This window comes from Salmo salar, chromosome ssa11 (genome assembly GCF_905237065.1).
Source record: "Salmo salar chromosome ssa11, Ssal_v3.1, whole genome shotgun sequence".
Classification (NCBI taxonomy): domain Eukaryota; kingdom Metazoa; phylum Chordata; class Actinopteri; order Salmoniformes; family Salmonidae; genus Salmo; species Salmo salar.
In genome coordinates this window covers 101,213,050-101,235,277 of record NC_059452.1, presented here as the reverse complement: position 1 = coordinate 101,235,277, position 22,228 = coordinate 101,213,050, and the positions used below count along the sequence as shown (strand labels likewise).

At 40.6% G+C, this 22,228-nt stretch overlaps 1 protein-coding gene across 1 annotated transcript in view; it reads right to left on the bottom strand.

The window, feature by feature from the left end:
- Positions 1-4,716: 4,716 nt before the first annotated feature.
- LOC106591039 (relaxin receptor 2) overlaps positions 4,717-22,228 on the bottom strand; it is a 269,349-nt gene continuing 251,837 nt past the window's right edge. Inside the window, exon 22 of the mRNA XM_045690182.1 lies at positions 4,717-8,201. Coding sequence (XP_045546138.1) covers positions 8,052-8,201 — 150 coding nt within the window. The 3' untranslated portion in view covers positions 4,717-8,051. The remainder of the gene's footprint in view (positions 8,202-22,228) is intronic.

Here is a 22,228-nt window from a genome sequence, read left to right as displayed (position 1 = left end):
ACAGTATTTCTCACATGTTGGTATTTTGAGTTTATCTCTATAATTATATTGTTTATATTTTTTTAAGCATTGTTTGTGCATTGCCAGTCAGGGGTGCCAGTCATTTTGGATCCCACTGTATGTTGTTGTCTTAGGTCTCTCTTTATGTAGTGTTGTGTTGTCTCTCTTGTCGTGATGTGTGTTTTGTCCTATATTTTTTTTAATGTATTTTTAATCCCAGCCCCCGTCCCTGCAGGAGGCATTTTGCCTTTTGGCAGGCCGTCATTGTAAGAATTTGTTCTTAACTGACTTGCCTAGTTAAATAAAGGTTAAATAAAATAAATGATCGTACCATGATATGCCTGTCAGACAGACATACAGTAGTACACAGGTCATCTGTACTGTACTGTACAATATACACTGAGTGTACAAAACATTAAGAACACCTACCTAATATTGAGTTGCACCCCCCCATTTTTCATACACACGGGAAACTGTTGAGTGTGAAAAAAAACCCAGCAGCATTGCAGTTCTGGACACAAACCGGTGCACCTGGCACCTACTACCATACCCCGTTTAAAGGCATCTAAATCTTTTGCCTTGCCCATTCACCCTCTGAATGGCACACATACACAATCCATGTCTCAATTGTCTCAAGGCTTAAAAATTCTTAAACCTGTCTCCTTCCCTTTATCTGCACTGATTGAAGTGGATTTAACAAGTGACATCAATAAGAGATCACAGCTTACACCTGGTCAGTCTATGTCATGGAAAGAGCAGGGGTTATTGTGTATACTCAGTGTATATTCCCACAGCACACATGGTTGTCATTGTACACTGAGTGTACAAAACATTATGAACACCTGCTCTTTTCCATGACATAGACTGACCAGGTGAATCCAGGTCAGGTTAATATACATCTGATTGATGTAATGCATGTCTTTTAAGCCCACAAAAACAAAACATCGATCAGTCAATCAGCTATTCAATCAATCAAATCTCTCCTCCCATCTCCTTCTAGTCCTATAAGAAGTAAATGACCCTTTCATAGATTACAACTGCACAGTTTAAAAGATAGAAATAGACACATGACGCATCACTTGGACAGGTTGTCACTTGCCTGCATGCCAAAGGACACCCTATTCCACTACACTACATTTGACCAAATCAAAAATAATCAAATCAAATGTTATTTGTCACATTAATCGTAAAACAGCATGTGTAGATTAACAGATTCACTACAAATGTTTTTTCGGATTGTCTGGGAGTGGTCTGAGTTGTGGGGAAAACTGAAAACGAGCTGTTATTGGCAGAGAGGTTTGGAACTCTCTTATTGGTCTATTAATTCATTTCCCACCTGATGATGTCACCAGGCAGGCCAAAACTCCATCCCGCCAAAACAGGTAAAAAATGTGGGTTCTTTTCAAGCAGCTCTTACACTAAAATGGCATTTTCATCAATTTGACAATTTCACAATATTGTTCCAACTTCATAGTGTGTAAATATATTTATACAACGGGTGGGTCTAATCTTGAATGCTGATGGGTTAAAACCGCATTCCAGCCGGTGTCTATTCCACAAGTTACCACCGGCTAAATCAATGACGTTAAAATGCCTATTTACTCTGTTCCATCTGACTGCGCAATCCACTGTCTCATCAGCCCAGCCAGGCAATTTATATACTTGATCTCCACTATAAAAACCATATAGACATTATCTCACATTTCTTTTACACTAACTTTAGTTTTCAACAGTAGAGATTTGAATAAACCTTGCTGTCTGTCTCTCTGACATTTACAACATTGTTTCAATATTCAAATTCGTTCTCCAGCTGCCCAATGTGTCGGGAGCCGGAACCTGACAGACAGGCAGGCAGCGTTTCTCAGCCAGTCGAAATCATGAATCAGCTGGCAAGAAAAGTGGTCGTGAAATAAAAGCCTGTTGCTTGTTGTTGTATGGCGTAATGGTGCCCTCTTTAGGGCTATTTGAGGTCCACCCTCAATCTTTTGAAACAATGATCTGGGTAGTGAATGGCCTAAATCCAGTGGTGGAAAAAGGACCCAATTTTCATACAATGAGTAAAAGTAAAGATACCTTAATAGAAAATGACTCAAGTAAAAGTGAAAGTCACCCAGTAAAATCCTACTTGAGTAAAAGTCTAAAAGTATTTGGTTTTAAATGTACTTATCAGATCAGAGGCAGTAGGGATGAGCAGGGATGTTCTCTTGATAAGTGTGTGAATTGCACCATTTTCCTGTCTTTCTAAGCATTCAAAATGTATTGAGTACTTTGTTTTTAGGAATGTATTGAAGTAAAAGTAAAAATTGTCAAAAATATAAATAGTAAAGTACAGATACCCCAAAAAACTACTTAAGTAGTACTTTCAAGTATTTTTACTTAAGTACTTTAAACCACTGCCTAAATCTATCACTAGAGCAACTACTCTTGTCCCGTTGGTCCCAATATCTCTGGCCAAGAATGTCGGATCCTCACAGTGATCTAAACTGTCTGAGAAAGGGATTTTTGTTAGCTAATGCCCAAGTTAGACCAAAATGATGGAAAATATGCTTATTTTGTGTATATGCATATTGGTTAAAAGACAGGCCATATCTACGTCAAGAAAAAAAAGAAAACCATAAAGTATTGAAGTGAAAGGTGAGCAAACAACAATGGGTTGCTGAGAACGTTGCCAGCCGGTATGGCAATGGAACATTTAGAACGAACGACTGGGTCGCGTCCATAGATACAGAACAAAAAGACTGAAAGACTGGGTCAACCGGCAGCCGAACCGATAGAACGAATGACCAGCCGGCTTGGGTAGCAACCCTAGATTTGTGTCAGGACTATATCTTGTGGAAGGATGAAATAGTAAGAATAAATTAATCTAAATAATGTTTTTAATGAAAATATGTCAACTATTATTTTGAATATGTTGGTAACCTGTTTTATAAAAGGGATAATGCCCTTGAAGCCAGTGTTTGGAGGATATATTGACTCGGTTTGCTGGCCCTCAACAAACCCCACAGTTTGCCGTGCCAATAGATCCTCCAATCACCGGCTTTGATGGCATTATCACTTAAATAAAACACAGGGAAATCACGTTTTTGATGCACTAGGCCTTTAAGGGAGATTTTTGTGTTGTGCCATCCATCAGTTGAGACACAACATGCTCTTGAATACAGGGTGGGTGTCATGTTTTGGGAATACTACAATGGAATAAAATGGACATTTTTACTTTCAAATGGTACCATTAAGATGGTTGAAAGAGCACACATCAGGGAATGTTGACTTGAATTGGGAATATATACCATTTAAAGCTGCAATATGTAACACTCTAGCCGACCTGACCAAATTCACATAGAAATTTGTGTTATAGATCAGTCATTCTCATTGAACGCAAATCTAAGAAGCGGTAGATCTGTTTTATGTCCGCTCTACATGTGCAATTTCTATGCTTCCCATTCTTAAATAAAAGTTTTGCGTCTTTTACTTTCGGTTTTGTACACCAGCTTCAAACATCTGAAAATACAATATTTTTTATAGAAAATATATATTCATAGCAGTTTAGATGGTACAATGATTCTCTAAACTAAACTTGCTTGTTAAGTCACATAAACTGAAATTAGGCGAACTATTAGAAGTTTAGCAGCAAGGAAACGGCAGAGCGATTTCTACATAGTGCATCTTTAATTTGATGTTTAACGGTGGGTGGAACAGCGGTCATCTTTGTGGTAATAATTAGAAGTTAAAATGTATTTTCAATTTAAATTTCAATTGTGTACCGGCTGCATTGCAGTGGTCTGAAGGGATAGGTCCATTCTAGGAATTATATTTCTATGACTGAAATGACACCCTGTATTCAAGAGCATGTTGTGTCTCAACCGACAGTGGGCACAAAACAAAAACCTCAGGTTATGTGAAATAGGATCTAAGCTACAACATATGCAAATATGTTTTTAGATAATTGACATTAAAGGTAAAACATAAAATCAAGAAATGATTCAATTGTTTGACAACCCTGTTGGTAAGCTTTTAAATTACATCAAACCTAAATATTTTCCAGTGATGAAGACATGGAATGGTGGGGTATGCAAAATTGTTCAACTTTAAGCACCTCTATCTCCTGAATGGGTTTGGAATTCAGGTCCAAAAAGTCTCTTTCTGACCACTTCTACTATGGGCAAATATGTACAGTATGGAATGTTTCCCATGACAATATACAGACCTCAGTACAATACATGTAAGTATGTGCAGGCCCTGCAGTAGATTCACATCCTGTCCAATGGGGGTGTACTTGTACATTGAAGCTGCCTCATGTTACAGAAGCAGGGGATAGGCTCCTGTCCTGTTGGCTGTTCTGGCTTGGATAAGGCTAGTCTCATGTCAAGTGAGAGGTAAATACCTATATATACTCTACATAGCAAGGTAAGGTTACAGTATGGACAGGTAAAATACAGGTAAATACTCACTGGGCACACCACATCAACGTCAACAATTGGGTAATATTTTGTTGAGGCGTTGATCAATGAGCGTACAACCTATATTTATCCACTCAAAAAGACAGCCAGAAGTTTGTTGAATTCGCAATGTGTTATCACTATGCTTTCAACCAAAATAAAAGCACAACCAAATCCAATTGAAAACAGTCAATTTTGGTTTAGTTGTCACCTAAATGTGTTACCACTGCACTTTCAGCCATTAAAAAAAAACACAACAAAGTTGAAATGGGAAAAACAATGCCAGATATTTTGTTTATTTATACAACAACGTAATGTGTTCTCACTGTGCTTTATCTTAAAGCAGAACCAAAATAACTAAATTGCAGTTGAGATTACATTAAAAGTACATGGTGCAAGTAATCAATGCTGTTTGAGATTCTGCACAGATTATTACAGCAATTGTGAAGATCTCCACAGACCTGCGGCCTTTGCACGCTATCTTGAACATGCATGCTTTGATTATATAAGACATTTAAAGCTACAGTAACCTCAAAATGTGGCCATGGATGTGTACATTAGTTTGTAAAATAACCTTCACTTTAGGATATTTACTGAATTACAAAAGTCATATTGAATTGTGTTTGGTTGAAAACAACCAAATATCCACATTTGAAGGAGATTATCTTCTTCTTGGATAGTTTAATCTGTGCCACTTACTAAGGGATGGATTCAATAACATCCGCATAGTGGTTGTTATATGGAGGTGTTGGAGGTGGATCTGCTTTAGAGCTGTCAAATCTACAAGTGGCTCGTTGCCTTACCTTATCATGGACACTGCATGCAACTAAACCACGCCCGACTATAAACCGACAAATCCAACACAGCCTCGTTACAAGTTCAAAAACTTGAATTAGACTGATAGGCTATAAATACACTCATCCAAATGAACATTTAAACATGCATTAGCCTAACATATGCTTGTCTCAAAGATTAAGCCATGCAAGTCTAAGTATACAGGGTCGGTACAGTGAAACTGTGAATGGCTCATTGGTTTGACATCAACAGTTTGACACTTGAGAGTTATTTCCAACATTGATACAGCCTACACTTAACACTTCTAAGGAAGGGAGTGGTTTGTGACACACAAAAGCAGCCACTCACCTACAGTATGTGTCAGCTCATACTGTAGATTCAGCTCCAACACCGTCATAACATCTGCTATGGGGATGTTGGCCAACGATGGTTAACGCTCGATCTGATTGAATCTGGGCATTCGTTTGGTTTTAAATTCCAGTTTGGATTCACGCCTCCATCTCAACCAAAAATCTAAGTTAAAGAATAGGACTAAATCAAATACATTTTTAATAAAGTAATATTCTTTAACTAGATTTTTGGTTGAGATGGAGACAGGAATCCAATCCTTTATGAACTTTTAGATTAAATTTCAAATCAACCAAAGCTTGAAACCCTACACTTGTAGAAATAAGGGTTCCAAAAGGGTTATACTGCTGTTCCCATAGGAGAACCCTTTTTGGTTTCAGGTAGAACCCGTTTTGGTTCGAGGTAGAACTCTTCAGGAATGTGGAACCCGAACTTTGCAAATTATAGGTCTAAATAGTCTCATTGATGATATATGATTTATGAAGTATCGTTCTACAGTATTTAATTTGCTCTGTTAATCCTACCCTTTGAAATGACTTCCATAGCAACAGTGAATGTGTTTTCTTTTTAAGTGGAGATCTCTCAATCATTCTCACCAGGGGAGCAACTTTCACTGGGGACGGGGACATTCTGAAATTGCATTTTTGTCCTGGCCATGCGGACGCCTTCAATCGGTCGGGAAGGCTGTTTGGAGTGTTTATCCATCTGGATTTAAAAAAAAATAAATTATTATAATTATTATATTTATAATTATTTTATGTCCCCCCCACTTCTAAAACCAAAGTTGCGCCCCTGATTCTCACAATAGTACATTGGTAATAGTAAGTAACAAATATCAAAGCTAAGCTGGGCTTGGTTAAAACCCTGGATGGGAAACTAAAGGGGTAGCTGTAGATAGATCAACTCTCCAGTAGGAGGTGCTGTAGATAGATCAACTCTCCAGTAGGAGGTGCTATAATAGATCAACTCTCCAGTAGGAGGCGCTGTAATGTAGATAGATCAACTCTCCAGTAGGAGGTGCTGTAATGTAGATAGATCAACTCTCCAGTAGGAGGTGCTGTAGATAGATCAACTCTCCAGTAGAAGGTGCTGCCCGACCCATTGCTTTTTTTTCTGCTAGTGAATATAACGTTAAAGATCTGACATTGTTTCAAAGGTAGAAATGTAAGGTTTGTCTATGTTGAAAATGTGTTACAATGATGACATAATCATGTGGTTGAAATTCCACCTCAAAACAACAGTTGATGACTTTTTGCAAATTCAATGCATTTTACACGTAAATTCCACATCACAATACGTTGACAAATTATGTTGAAAAAACAGATTCAACCAGTTTGTGCCCAGTGGGCATGTACAGTACACAGACATGTGACCACAGGTAAGAGTTTTCTCTTCATGTTAGATTAACACACTCCACAAAGAAGAAAGTCCACGTCCCAACATGGTCAAAAGATGTGCACTACAAAGGGAACAAAGGGCCATTTTTGACACGCACAACCAAGGGAGCTAGATTATTAAACAAACACACAGTTCAGTTGTTTATGTACAAACAAACAAACAAGCAAACAAAGAGGTTTATTAATAAGGAGTCCATATGTAAACAGGTCCTACATCCTCCCAGTCCCAGCATTTATCGGTGCTACATAGCAGGGTTGGGGTCAATTCGAATGAAGGCATCAAAAAAGGATATCTATTTTAAATTGCTTCTCAAGAAACTATAAGTAAAAGCTATTTATTTCAAAAGTTTTTCCATTTATTGAAGTTCAAATTCAAATCACTTCCTGAATTGACTACCTTCAATTCGAATTGGCCCCAACTCTGCGACGTAGTAAGTACTGTAGCGGATGAGGTGAATTTCTCCCATACTGTACAGTGAAGAGCTTGGAACTTTGAGCACAAATCAATATTGTCCCTAAAGAGCAATCAATTTGCAGCAGTAATAGTCTGAAACAGCCCTCTCCAGGGCAGCCCTGGTCTTAATGGTGTTAAATGAATGGTTCATTAAGCAGTAGTCCTCTAGTCCTCTCTGGCTGGAGCTGCAGGGAGGTGTGGAGAGAGGAGCAATAGATCGGTCATATCCGCTTTAGCTCTCCAGGTGGAGAGATGCCTTCATATCTCAGTCAGTGGGATTCAGGGGGTGGTAAAATATCTCCTCTCCTTCTCTGGGTGGAGAGATGCCTTCATATCTCAGTCAGTGGGATTCAGGGGGTGGTAAAATATCTCCTCTCCTTCTCTGGGTGGAGAGATGCCTTCATATCTCAGTCAGTGGGATTCAGGGGGTGGTAAAATATCTCCTCTCCTTCTCCAGGCAGAGAGATGCCTTCATATCTGAATCAGTGGGATTCAGGGGGTGGTAAAATGAATACTGTCCTTCCTCTTTTCTCCTCTCTCCCCCTTTCTACCCACAGTCAGGATCCAATGAAATTCTGGGCAGATATGAAGGGGGTGGTAGTATGTCTCTCCCTCCTTCCCTCACCCATAGCGAGGGTCCATATCAGTAGGTAGACTGGGGGGTGATAGGATGTATTCCATGAGGCCTCCATGTATAGTAGAGGAGGTCAGGCTCTTCCTGTTCTTCTTCATGGCCGACCGTCTCTGCCAGCGACACAGCAGCACCTCCACCTGGTATTGTTAAACCGATGACAGAAGAAATAAATAAATCATTTCATATAAATTCTCAGGTTGTTATTGTAAAAGAGAACGTGTTCTCAATGACTTACCTGGTTGCAGTTTTTTCTGTGGTATAATTTGCATCTCAGTAGTAATAATCATGTTATGGGTTAGGGCTGATAGATTGTACATGACTGTTTTACATCTTTACTTTTTTATATAATTCTATACTCCTAGTATGAATACATGTTTTTTATATATCCTTAGAGATTGAAAGAAGTGTTAGATTTTAAGCTCTTTGTGTAATTATGTAGTGGACTGCAGTGGATTGTAGCAATGCGTACTCCCTATAACTCAAGGCCTCTTCTGACTGATGAGAAGACCTGCGATATGCTCGGAGAAGCACTGAGAAATACTGGGTGATGGAAAAGTACTGAAACACATCTTAGTGGAAAGGAGGGGGAGAGAGCTCAGGGTATAAGGCAGCAGGTAGCCTAGTGGATAGAGCGTTGGGTCAGTAACTGAAAGGTAAAGGTCAAGGTAAAAATCTGTCGTTCTGCCCCTGAACAACCCACTGTGTCCTGGTAGGCCGTCATTGTAAATAAGAATTTGTTCTTAACTGACTTGCCTAGTTAAATAAAGGTTCAATTAAAATATAATAATATAAATGGACACTATCCTGAATGTATGTTCTCCGCTGAAGCATTCAGTCGGGTGTAATAAAACTAGTTTGAGGTTTTTTTGGTGTCCGCCTGGAGTTTGTACCAGAAATCTATAACCTAACAGTACGTATTGCAAAACAAAAAATATATAAAATGCTCATATGCATTTGCAGATTGTCTGATAATTTTCTTGTTTTGTACCTGGATTTCGTTTCTTAAGAACTTTAAATACAATGGTCATCAATGAATAAAAAAATTCACTGTAAAGTGTTTTGTTTACGGAATATCAAAACATTGTTTTTAACAGAAGAGAAAAAGTTGCAATATGTTCCCTGCTTCCAGCAATCAGTAAATACTACTGCACATGGCTTTATCAGTAGTACACCGGGTAGAGTATAGGGAAAGATCTTGGCAATTTGTCATTTCTATAATTCTTTACAACATCGGGGAGATGCAGAGATGCAGAGAATGAAGTTGATTTACTTTTAAGTACTTCTAAGACAAGTTGTCATCTCCAACATTGTGACCTTCCATTACAGAGCTTTGCTTTGATGGGGATTTCGTCCTATACATTCAGTTGGGTTCGTCCACTGTATTCACTATTCCTTATTTGTATGTTTGTGCTTGCCAATGGAAAATCTACAAACTTACAGAGCAGACCAGCCTATGTATTGCAGTGGAGGCAGAAGAAAGGTGAGGACCATCCTCCTCAGTGAATTTCATAGTGAAACATTAAAAATGTTATCATTTTGAGATAATACTATACTAACTTAAAGACACCAAATAAATGATTAAAACACACTGTTTTGTAATGAAGGTCTACAGTAGCCTCAACAGCACTCTGTAGGGTAGCACCATGGTGTAGCCTGAGGACAGCTAGTTTCCGATTTAAAAATCTACCAGCCACTCAGATTTTTTACCAGCCAAAATATTTGTTTTTAATCTAAAATTACACCAACAACCAATTACACGAAAGAAAAACGGATGAGCATGATTTGTAATGTTTCTAAAACATTACATGTATTACTAGTGAGAAGTAATGTGGTATATTGTTTAATAATCTGGTTTCAGAGCTGATCATGGGTGCACCTCAGCCATGCTCAAGGTCCTAAACGACATCATAACCGCCATCGATAAGAGACATTACAGTGCAGCCGTATTCATCGACCTGGCCAAGGAATTCGACTCTGTCAATCACCACATTCTTATTGGCAGACTCGACAGCCCTGGTTTCTCAAATGATTGCATCGCCTGGTTTACCAACTACTTCTCTGATAGAGTTCAGTGTGTCAAATCGGAGGACCTGTTGTCCGGACCTCTGGCAGTCTCTATGGGTATGCCACAGGGTTCAATTCTCGGGCCGACTCTCTTCTCTGTACACATCAATGATGTTGCTCTTGCTGCTGGTGATTCTCTGATCCACCTCTATGCAGACGATACCATTCTGTATACTTCTGGCCCTTCTTTGGACACTGTGTTAACTAACCTCCAGACGAGCTTCAATGCCATACAACTCTCCTTCCGTGGCCTCCAACTGCTATTAAACGCAAGTAAAACTAAATGCATGCTCTTCAATCGATCACTGCCCGCACCTGCTCGCCTGTCCAGCATCACTACTCAGCATCACTACTAAAGCCCCATACACTACCCACCATTGCGACCTGTACGCTCTCATTGGTTGGCCCTCGCTTCATACTCGTCGCCAAAACCACTGGCTACAGGTTATCTACAAGTCTCTGCTAGGTAAATCCCCACCTTATGTCAGCTCACTGGTCACCATAGCAGCACCCACTCGTAGCACGCACTCCAGCAGGTATATCTCACTGGTCACCCCCAAAGCCAATTCCTCCTTTGTTCGTCTTTCCTTCCAGTTCTCTGCTGCCAATGACTGGAACGAACTGCAAAAATCTCTGAAGCTGGAGACTCATATCTCCCTCACTAGCTTTAAGCACCAGCTGTCAGAGCAGCTCACAGATCACTGCACATAGCCCATCTGTAAACAGCCCATCTATCTACCTACCTCATCCCCATACTGTATTTATTTATTTATTTATTTATTTATCTTGCTCCTTTGCACCCCAGTATCTCAACTTGCACATTCATCTTCTGCACATCTACCATTCCAGTGTTTAATTGCTATATTATAATTACTTCGCCAACATGGCCTATTTATTGCCTTAACTTACCTCATATGCACTCACTGTATATAGACTTTTTGTTTTCTTTTGTTCTACTGTATTATTGGCTGTATGTTTTGTTTATTCCATGTGTAACTCTGTGTTGTTGTATGTGTCGAATTGGCCAGGTCGCAGTTGCAAATGAGAACTTGTTCTCAACTAGCCTACCTGGTTAAATAAAGGTGAAATAAAAAAATGTAAACATTTGTGACGTGAGTCTTAACCAAAATATCACAGATGAGACAAGAATTTTCTCCTGCCCCTTTACGGGCGGGAGGTTACCGTGGTAACGCACCTCGAGTCATGTTTCTGCCTGTAGGGTTGAGTCTGACTAGTGGAAGCGTTGTCTTCTCTTCCCTAGCAGTTGAAACTCAAAGATAGAAAAACAACCTAGCTTGTGAGCAAAACAATGTAAATAGCCAAGAAACTGATGGACAAAGTCTCTCTTCAGTAGACTTTTGTTTCAAGTAATTTCAGCCAACTTTAATGCATGTGTGCTGTGCTTCTAAAAATGAATCTTTCACTCAGCTCTTTATGTTCGCACAGCCCCTAGCCAGGCAGTGTTGCAGAAATACTTTGAAAAACAGTTACTGCAGCATTTATTTTACTAAAAATGTGATCATACTTATTCACAAATGCGAGTGAAATGCTCGCACTGTGGAGCCCTGACCACCCGTCAACATGGCTGGTGAAATAAACATCTTATGCCAAAATCTACCTGCATTTGGCAGGTGGCGGATGTTAATTTTAGGCCCTGGTTCTCAACCTTCCATTGACTTAAACAGTAATTATGACAACTTCAGAGCTCTTGCTCTTCATTCAAAGACTCAGTCATGGACATTCTTACTAACAGTTGTGGCTGCTTTGCGTGATGTATTGTTGTCTCTACCTTCTTGCCCTTTGTGCTGTTGTCTGTGCCCAATAATGTTTTTACCATGTTTTGTGCTGTTACCAAGTTGTGCTGCTGCCATGTTGTGTTTCTACCATGTTGTTGTCATGTTGTGTTGCTACCATGCTGTGTTGTCATGTGTTGCTGCCTTGCTATGTTGTTGTCTTAGGTCTCTCTTTATGTAGTGTTGTCTCTCTTGTCGTGATGTGTGTTTTGCCCCCGCAGGAGGCCTTTTGCCTTTTGGTAGGCCGTCATTGTAAATAAGATTTTGTTCTTAACTGACTTGCCTAGTTAAATAAAGATTGGGTGAACAACATGTCAGTTGTTTTATTTAATCAAAGGATCGGAATCTAGTACTGAAAGCATAAGCTACAGCTAGCTAGCACTGCAGTGCATAAAATGTGGTGAGTAGTTGACTCAAAGAGAGAGAAAGACAATAGTTGAACAGTTTTGAACAAATTCAGTTCTTACAAAATGAAAGAGAAGCGAGAGAGAAAGAAAGCTAGCTATATTTCTTTGTATGTTTGTTTTCTCCACTTTTCACTTTCTTAGCTAGCGAATGCAGCTAGCTAGTTTAGCCTACTCAAACACTCAACTCAAATAGCAAGTGATGCTATGTTAGCTAGCTGGCTGTGGTTATCCAACACTGGAAGTCTTCCAAGTCAAGGTAAGCTTTTGGTTTTATACATTTATTGCCACCGGTGCCTGCCGGTGTTACTGCTAAACTGCTTGCTGACTACAACTACACTGTACTGCATGATTTTAGTGGCTTTAGAGAAGAGCGCGTAGATACAACGAGCAAAGTGATTATGTTGTTTGTATGTGGCTGCTATGAAAGTGAGCTGTGTTTGTGGAAAATGAGCTGTAAATTCATTCCGCCGATTATGTTGAAAAACCTTTTTAAACTGAACAAAATGGGGAGAAATATACCTGAATTTGTCCAATAGAAACTCTCGTTTGCAACTGTTGGACAAATGATTACACCCTAGATCGGCTAGATGCAGGCAAGAGTGTGCAAGGCGATATTGAATGTCACTGTCTGTCACCTTGATTACAATTTTTTTTCTCTCGACCTAAGCACCTACGTTGTAAACGTTCATTTGTAGGCTAGGTTGTAGCAACCTCATAGCAGGTTTACTAACTCGTTAGTTCTAGTAGCTATGTTGACTATGACGTGATAATGATGTAGGCTGTGTGTAACGGTAAGCAGTCATGATATGAAGGTTTGGCTTGGAAAGGTTTTTCGCCTGGTTACAGACAGCTGATGTGTTGTGCACTGAAGTCCACAAGCGAAGGGAAAAGGGAGAAGGAATTATATATACAAACAGCAAAGTCATCATGCTGTTTTTATATGGCTGCTATGAAAGTGAACTGTGTTTGCTTGTGATCAAGTGTATATTAATTCCGCCGATTCTGTTGAAAAACGTCTTTTACCGAAAGAAAACAGAACAAAATGGGGATAAATATAACTGAATTTGTCCAATAAAACTCTCATTTGCAACTGCTGGACTAATGATTACACCCTAGATCAGCTAGACGCAGGTTTGGCTTGGTTACAGACTATTGTAGCTGGAAACGGCAGATTTTTTATGGAATATCTACATAGGCGTACAGAGGCCCATTATCAGCAACCATTACAGACTGGCCAAAAAAAAGAAAAGATTAAGATGAGCAAAAGAACACAGACTCTGGACAGAGATATGTATTTTTCTTTGCAACTTTGCCTAGAAGGCGAGCATCCCGGGGTCGCCTCTTCACTGTTAACGTTGAGACTGGTGTTTTGCGGGTACTATTTAATGAAGCTGCCAGTTGAGGACTTGTGAGGCGTCTGTTTCTCAAACTAGACACTCTAATGTACTTGTCCTCTTGCTCAGTTGTGCACTGGGACCTCTCACTCCTCGTTCTATTCTGGTTAGAGCCAGTTTGGGAAGGAAGTAGTACACAGTGTTGTACGAGATCTTCAGTTTCTTGACAATTTCTCGCATGGAATAGCCTTAATTTCTCAGAACAAGAATAGACTGACGAGTTTCAGAAGAAAGTGCTTTGTTTCTGGCCATTTTGAGCCTGTAATCGAACCCACAAATGCTGATGCTCCAGATACTCAACTAGTCTAAAGAAGGCCAGTTTTATTGCTTCTTTGATCAGAACAACCATTTTCAGCTGTGCTAACATAATTGCAAAAGGGTTTTCTACTGATCAATTAGCCTTTTAAAATGATAAACTTGGATTAGCTAACACAGTGTGCCATTGGAACACAGGAGTGATGGTTGCTGATAATGGGCCTCTGTACGCCTAGATATTCCATTAAAAATCAGCAGTTTCCAGCTACAATATTAATTTATAACATTTGTATTTGTATTTGTTTTTATTATGGATCCCCATTAGCTGCCGCCAAAGCAGCAGCTACTCTTCCTGGGTTCCAGCAAAATTAAGGCAGTTTATCTTTTTTTTTAAACATTACAATACATTCACAGATTTCACAACACAGTGTGCCATCAGGCCCCTACTCCACCACTACCACATATCTACAGTCGTGGCCAAAAGTTTTGAGAATGCCACAAATATTAATTTTCACAAAGTCTGCTGCCTCAGTGTCTTTAGATATTTGTGTCAGATGTTACTATGGAATACTGAAGTATAATTACAAGCATTTCATAAGTGTCAAAGGCTTTTATTGACAATTACATGAAGTTGATGCAAAGAGTCAATATTTGCAGTCTTGACCCTTCTTTTTCAAGACCTCTGCAATCCGCCCTGGCATGCTGTCAATTATCTTCTGGGCCACATCCTGACTGATGGCAGCCAATTCTTGCATAATCAATGCTTGGAGTTTGTCAGAATCTGTGGGTTTTGTTTATCCACCCGCCTCTTGATGATTGACCACAAGTTCCCAATGGGATTAAGGTCTGGGGAGTTTCCTGGCCATGGACCCAAAATATCGATGTTTTGTTCTCCGAGCCACTTAGTTATCACGCTTTATGGTAAGGTGCTCCATCATCATGCTGGAAAAGGCATTGTTCATCACCAAACTGTTCCTGGATGGTTGGGAGAAGCTGCTCTCGGAGGATGTGTTGGAACCATTCTTTATTCATGGCTGTGTTCTTAGGCAAAATTGTGAGTGAGCCCACTCCCTTGGCTGAGAAGCAACCCCACACATGAATGGTCTCAGGATGCTTTACTGTTGGCATGACACAGGACTGATGGTAGCGCTCACCTTGTCTTCTCCGGACAAGCTTTTTTCTGGATGCCCCAATCAATCGGAAAGGGGATTCATCAGAGAAAATGACTTTACCCCAGTCCTCAGCAGTCCAATCCCTGTACCTTTTGCAGAATATCAGTCTGTCCCTGATGTTTTTCCTTGCGAGAAGTGGCTTCTTTGTTGCCCTTCTTAACACCAGGCCATCCTCCAAAAGTCTTTGCCTCACTGTGCGTGCAGATGCACTCACACCTGCCTGCTGCCATTCCTGAGCAAGCTCTGTACTGGTGGTGCCCCGATCCCGCAGCTGAATCAACTAAAGGAGACGGTCCTTGCGCTTGCTGGACTTTCTTGGGCGCCCTGAAGCCTGCTTCACAACAATTGAACCGCTCCCCTTGAAGTTCTTGATGATCCGGTAAATGGTTGATTTAGATGCAATCTTACTGGCAGCAATATCCTTGCCTGTGAAGGCCTTTTTTTGCAAAGCAATGATGACAGCACGTGTTTCTTTGCAGGTAACCATGTTTGACAGAGCAAGAACAATGATTCCAGGCATCACCCTCCTTTTGAAGCTTCCAGTCTGTTATTCAAACTCAATCAGCATGACAGAATGATCTCCAACCTTGTCCTCGTCAACATTCACACCTGTGTTAACGAGATAATTTTATTTATTTTTTTATTTCACCTTTATTTAACCAGGTAGGTAAGTTGAGAACAAGTTCTCATTTACAATTGCGACCTGGCCAAGATAAAGCAAAGCAGTTCGACAACATACAAAAACACAGAGTTACACATGGAGTAAAACAACATACAATCAATGATGCAGTAGAAAAAAATAAGACTATATACAATGTGAGCAAATGATGTGAGATAAGGGAGGTAAAGGCAAAAAAGGCCATGGTGGCAAAGTAAATAAAGTATAGCAAGTAAAACACTGTAATGGTCGATTTGTAGTTTGAAGAAAGTTCAAAGTTAAAATATAAATAATATGGTGCAAAGGAGCAAAATAAATAAAATAAATAAATACAGTAGGGGAAGAGGTAGTAGTTTGGGCTAAATTATAGATGGGCTATGTACAGGTGCAGTGATCTGGGAGCTGCTCTGATAGCTGGTGCTTAAAGCTAGTGAGGGAGATAAGTGTTTCCAGTTTCAGAGATTTTTGTAGTTCGTTCCAGTCATTGGCAGCAGAGAACTGGAAGGAGAGACGACCAAAGGAGGAGTTGGCTTTAGGGGTGACCAGAGAGATATACCTGCTGGAGCGCGTGCTACAGGTGGGTGCTGCTATGGTGACCAGTGAGCGGAGATAAGGGGGGACTTTACCTAGCAGGGTCTTGTAGATGACCTGGAGCCAATGTGTTTGGCGACGATTATGTAGCGAAGGCCAGCCAACGAGAGCGTACAGGTCGCAGTGGTGGGTAGTATATGGGGCTTTGGTGACAAAACGGATGGCACTGTGATAGACTGCATCCAGCTTGTTGAGTAGGGTATTGGAGGCTATTTTGTAAATGACATCGCCGAAGTCGAGGATTGGTAGGATGGTCAGTTTTACGAGGGTATGTTTGGCAGCATGAGTGAAGGATGCTTTGTTGCGAAATAGGAAGCCAATTCTAGATTTAACTTTGGATTGGAGATGATTGATGTGAGTCTGGAAGGAGAGTTTACAGTCTAACCAGACACCTAGGTATTTGTAGTTGTCCACAAATTCTAAGTTAGAACCGTCCAGAGAAGTGATGCTGGACAGGCGGGCAGGTGCAGGCAGCGATCAATTGAAGAGCATGCATTTAGTTTTACTTGTGTTTAGGAGCAGTTGGAGACCACGGAAGGAGAGTTGAATGGCATTGAAGCTCGTCTGGAGGGTTGTTAACACAGTGTCCAAAGAAGGGCCAGAAGTATACAGAATGGTGTCGTCTGCGTAGAGGTGGATCAGAGATTCACCAGCAGCAATAGCGACACCATTGATGTATACAGAGAAAAGAGTTGGCCCAAGAATTGAACCCTGTGGTACCCCCATAGAGACTGCCAGAGGTCCGGACAGCAGGCCCTCCGATTTGACACACTGAACTCTGTCAGAGAAGTAGTTGGTGAACCAGGCGACGCAATCGTTTGAGAAACCAAGGCTACTGAGTCTGCCGATGAGGATGTGGTGATTAACAGAGTCAAAAGCTTTGGCCAGGTCAATGAATACGGCAGCACAGTATTGTTTCTTATCGATGGCGGTTACGATGTCGTTTAGGACCTTGAGCGTGGCTGAGGTGCATCCATGACCAGCTCTGAAACCAGATTGCATAGCGGAGAGGGTGCGGTGGGATTCGAAATGGTCGGTAATCTGTTTGTTGACTTGGCTTTCGAAGACCTTAGAAAGGCAGGGTAGGATGGATATAGGTTTGTAGCAATTTGGGTCAAGAGTGTCACCTCCTTTGAAGAGGGGGATGACAGCAGCTGCTTTCCAATCTATGGGAATCTCAGACGACATGAAAGAGAGGTTGAACAGGCTAGTAATAGGGGTTGCAATAATTTCGGCAGATAATTTTAGAAAGAAAGGGTCCAGATTGTCAAGCCCAGCTGATTTGTAGGGGTCCAGATTTTGCAGCTCTTTCAGAACATCAGCTGAATGGATTTGGGAGAAGGAGAAATGGGGGAGGCTTGGGCGAGTAGCTGTGGGGGGTGCAGTGCTGTTGAATGCAGTAGGGGTAGTTAGGTGGAAAGCATGGCCAGCTGTAGAAAAATGCTTATTGAAATTCTCAATTATAGTGGGATTATCGGTGGTGACAGAGTTTCCTATCCTCAGTGCAGTGGGCAGTTGGGAGGAGGTGTTATTATTCTCCATGGACTTTACAATGTCCCAGAACTTTTTAGAGTTTGAGTTGCAGGAAGCAAATTTCTGTTTGAAAAAGCTAGCCTTGGCATTTCTAACTGCCTGTGTGTATTGGTTTCTAACTTCCCTGAAAAGTTGCATATCGCGGGGGCAGTTTGATGCTAATGCAGAACGCCACAGGATATTTTTGTGTTGGTTAAGGGCAGTCAGGTCTGGGGAGAACCAAGGGCTATATCTGTTCCTGGTTCTAAATTTCTTGAAAGGGGCATGCTTATTTAAGATGGTGAGGAAGGCATTTCAAAAAAATAACCAGGCATCCTCTACTGACGGGATGAGGTCAATATCCTTCCAGGATACCAGGGCCAAGTCGATTAGAAAGGCTTGCTCGTTGAAATGCTTCAGGGAGCGTTTGACAGTGATGAGTGGAGGTCGTTTGACCGCTGACCCATTACGGGTGCAGGCAATGAGGCAGTGATCGCTGAGATCTTGGTTGAAAACAGCAGAGGTGTAATTAGAGGGCACGTTGGTTAGGATGATATCTATGAGGGTGCCAGTGTTTGCGGCTTTGGGGTTGTACCTGGTGGGTTCATTAACCTCTTGACGGTCGCCTAGGATAGGTGGCGCCACAGCACATTTTGAAACAAATTCGTGCCCATTTTAAATGGCCTACTATTCAAACTCAGACGCTAGGATATGCATATAATTAATACTTGTGGATAGAAAACACCCTAAAGTTTCTAAAACTGTTTGAATGGTGTCTGTGAGTATAACAGAACTCATATGGCAGTCAAAACCCCGAGACAGATCGAAACAGGAAGTGGAATTCTGAATTGCGAACTCAACTTCATCACGTTGCCTATTAATCACACCGTGAGCTATGGTTCATTGAGCACTTCCTATTGCTTCCACTAGATGTCCCCAGTCTTTACAAAGTGGTTTGAGTCTCCTACTGTTAAAACTGAATGAATGAGACGCTGTTGAAATTGGTCACATGAGGAGGGCCATCACCATTATGACGCCGGCGCCCCTGGCTACCCTCCCCTTTCGAAACGTTTTGAAAGACAATGCAATCATCCTCCTTGAATCTTATTGGCTCTCTTGTTGAAAAACGCCCTGAAGATTTATGTTATACAACGTTTGACATGTTTGAACGAACCTAAATGGAAAAAAAATGCATTTTCTCGAAATGGCTGTCCCGTGGCCAACGGAGCATTTGGATCAGCCTTCAGACGCGCTAACAAGAACAAGCTCTTGGAACATAAAGGAGTAATTTTTTCGAACGAAAATACATTTGTTGTGGACCTGGGATTCCTGGAAGTGCTTTCTGATGAAGACAACCAAAGGTAAGGGATTATTGACAATAGTATACAAGACTAGATGTGATATGCGATTGTTCCAAGATGGCGCTGACCTGTAACGTTAGCCTATTTTTCAGAGTATCGCATCCCCTTTCATCGCAAAGTATGATTACCCAGTAAAGTTAATTTTAAATCTGGCATTACAGGTGCTTTCAAGAGATATTCATCTATAAATCTTAGAATGACAATATTACATTTTAAAAATGTTTTCGAATAGTAATTTAGTAAATTGTAGCTCTGTTTCATCGGATGCATTTGAGGGAAAATAGTTAGTCAACGTTACGCACCGATGTAAAATGCTGTTTTTATATATAAATATGAACTTTATCGAACAAAAGAATGCATGTATTGTGTAACATGATGTCCTAGGGGTGTCATCTGATGAAGATTGTCAAAGGTTAGTGCTGCATTTAGCTGTTTTTTGGTTATTTGTGATGCATGTGGTTGGTCGGAAAATGGCTATGTGGCTACTTTTACGATATACTCCTCTAACATAATCTAATGTTTTGCTTTTGCTGTAAAGCCTTTTTGTAATCGGACAACGTGGTTCAATTCAGGAGAGGTGTATCTATAAAACGATATAATTTGAAAAAAAAATTGAAAAAAAATAATTATTACATTTTGTTATGCTAATGGCGATATGATTTTTCGCTGGAGGCCGCACAGGGGTTAATAATTTGTGTGAGATTGAGGGCATCAAGCTTGTATTGTAGGATGGCTGGGGTGTTAAGCATGTCCCAGTTTAGGTCACCTAGTAGCACTGACATGATGTCAGCTGGTCCTTTTGTGGCAGGGCTGAAATGCAGTGGAATTTTTTGGAGGGGATTCAGTTCATTTGCATGGCAAAGAGGGACTTTGCAATTAATTGCAATTCATCTGATCACTCTTCATGAATATTCTGGAGTATATGCAAATTGCCATCATACAAACTGAGGAAGCAGACTTTGAGAAAATGTATATTTGTGTCATTCTCAAAACCTTTGGCCATGACTGTACAGTACTGAATACATGTGTATGTATAGTGCGTATGTTATCGTGTGTGTGTGCATGCATGTGTCTGTGCCAATGTTTGTGTTGCTTCACAGTCCCCGCTGTTCCATAAGGTGTTTTTTAAACCTTTTTTAAAAATCTAATTTTACTGCTTGCGGCAGTTACTTGATATGGAATAGAGTTCCATGTAGTCATGGCTCTGTGTAGTACTGTGTGCCTCCCATAGTCTGTTCTAGACTTAGGGACTGAAGAGACCTCATGGGTGTCCGAACTGTGTGCCAGTAGTTTAGACAGACAGCTCGGTGCATTAAACATGTCAATACCTCTCACAAATACAAGTAGTAATGAAGACAATCTCTCCTCCACTTTCAGCCAGGAGAGATTGACATGCATATTATTAATATCAGCTCTCTGTGTATATCCAAGGGCCAGCCGTGCTGCCCTGTTCTGAGCCAATTGAAATTTTCCTAAGTCCTTTTTTGTGGCGCCTGACCACACAACTGAACTATTGTCAAGGTGCGACAGTGAGTGTTTTGAGTGTTTTGTTCCAAATACAATGCTTTTAGTTTTATAAATATTTAGTGCTAACTTATTCCTTGACACCGATTTTGAAACTAACTGCAGCTCTTTGTTGAGCGTTGCAGTCATTTCAGTCACTGTTGCAGCTGACCTGTATAGTGTTGAGTCATCCGCATACATAGACCCCTGACTTTACTCAAAATCAGTGGCATGTCGTTAGTAAATATTGCTAAAAGCAAGAGGCCTAAACAGCTACCCTGGGGAATTCCTGATTCTAACAGGATTATATTTGAGAGGCTTCCATTAAAGAACACCCTCTGTGCTCTGTTAGACAGGCAACTCTTGATCCACATTATAGCAGGGGGTGTAAAGCCATAACACATACATTTTTCCAGCAGCAGACTATGATTGATAATGTCAAAAGCTGCACTGAAGTCTAACAAGACAGCCCCCACAATCATTTTACCATCAATTTACCTCAGCCAATCATCAGTCATTTCAATTCAAATCAAATTTAGTTGGTCACATACACATGGTTAGCAGATGTTAATGCAAGTGTAGCGAAATGCTTGGCTTCTAGTTCCGACCGCGCAGTAATATCAAACAAGTAATCTAACAATTTCACAACAACTACCTTACACACAAGTGTAACGGAATGAATAAGAATATGTACAGTTGAAGTTGGAAGTTTACATACACTTAGGTTGGAGTCATTAAAACTCGTTTTTCAACCACTCCACAAATTTCTTGTTAACAAAATATAGTTTTGGCAAGTCGGTTAGGACATCTACTTTGTGCATGACACAAGTAATTTTTCCAACAATTGTTCACCTATAACTCACTGTATCACAATTCCAGTATGTCAGAAGTTTGCATACACTAAGTTGACTGTGCCTTTAAACAGCTTGGAAAATTCCAGAAAATTATGTCATGGCTTTAGAAGATTCTGATAGGCTAATTGACATCATTTGAGTCAATTGGAAGTGTACCTGTGGATGTATTTCAAGGCCTACACTCAAACGCAGTGCCTCTTTGCTTGACATCATGGGAAAATCAAAAGAAATCAGCCAAGATCCCAGAAAAAAATTGTAGACCTCTACAAGTCTGGTTCATCATTGGGAGCAATTTCCTGAAGGTACCACGTTCATCTATACAAACAATAGTATGCAAGTATAAACACCATGGGACCACGCAGCTGTCAAATACCGCTCAGGAAGGAGACGCCTTCTGTCTCCTAGAGATGAAGGTACTTTGGTGCGAAAAGTGCAAATCAATCCCAGAACAACAGCAAAGGACCTTGTGAGGATGCTGGAGGAAACAGGTACAAAAGTATCTATATCCACAGTAAAATGAGTCCTATGTCGACATAACCTGAAAGGCCGCTCAGCAAGGAAAAAGCCACTGCTCCAAAACCACCATAAAAAAGCCAGACT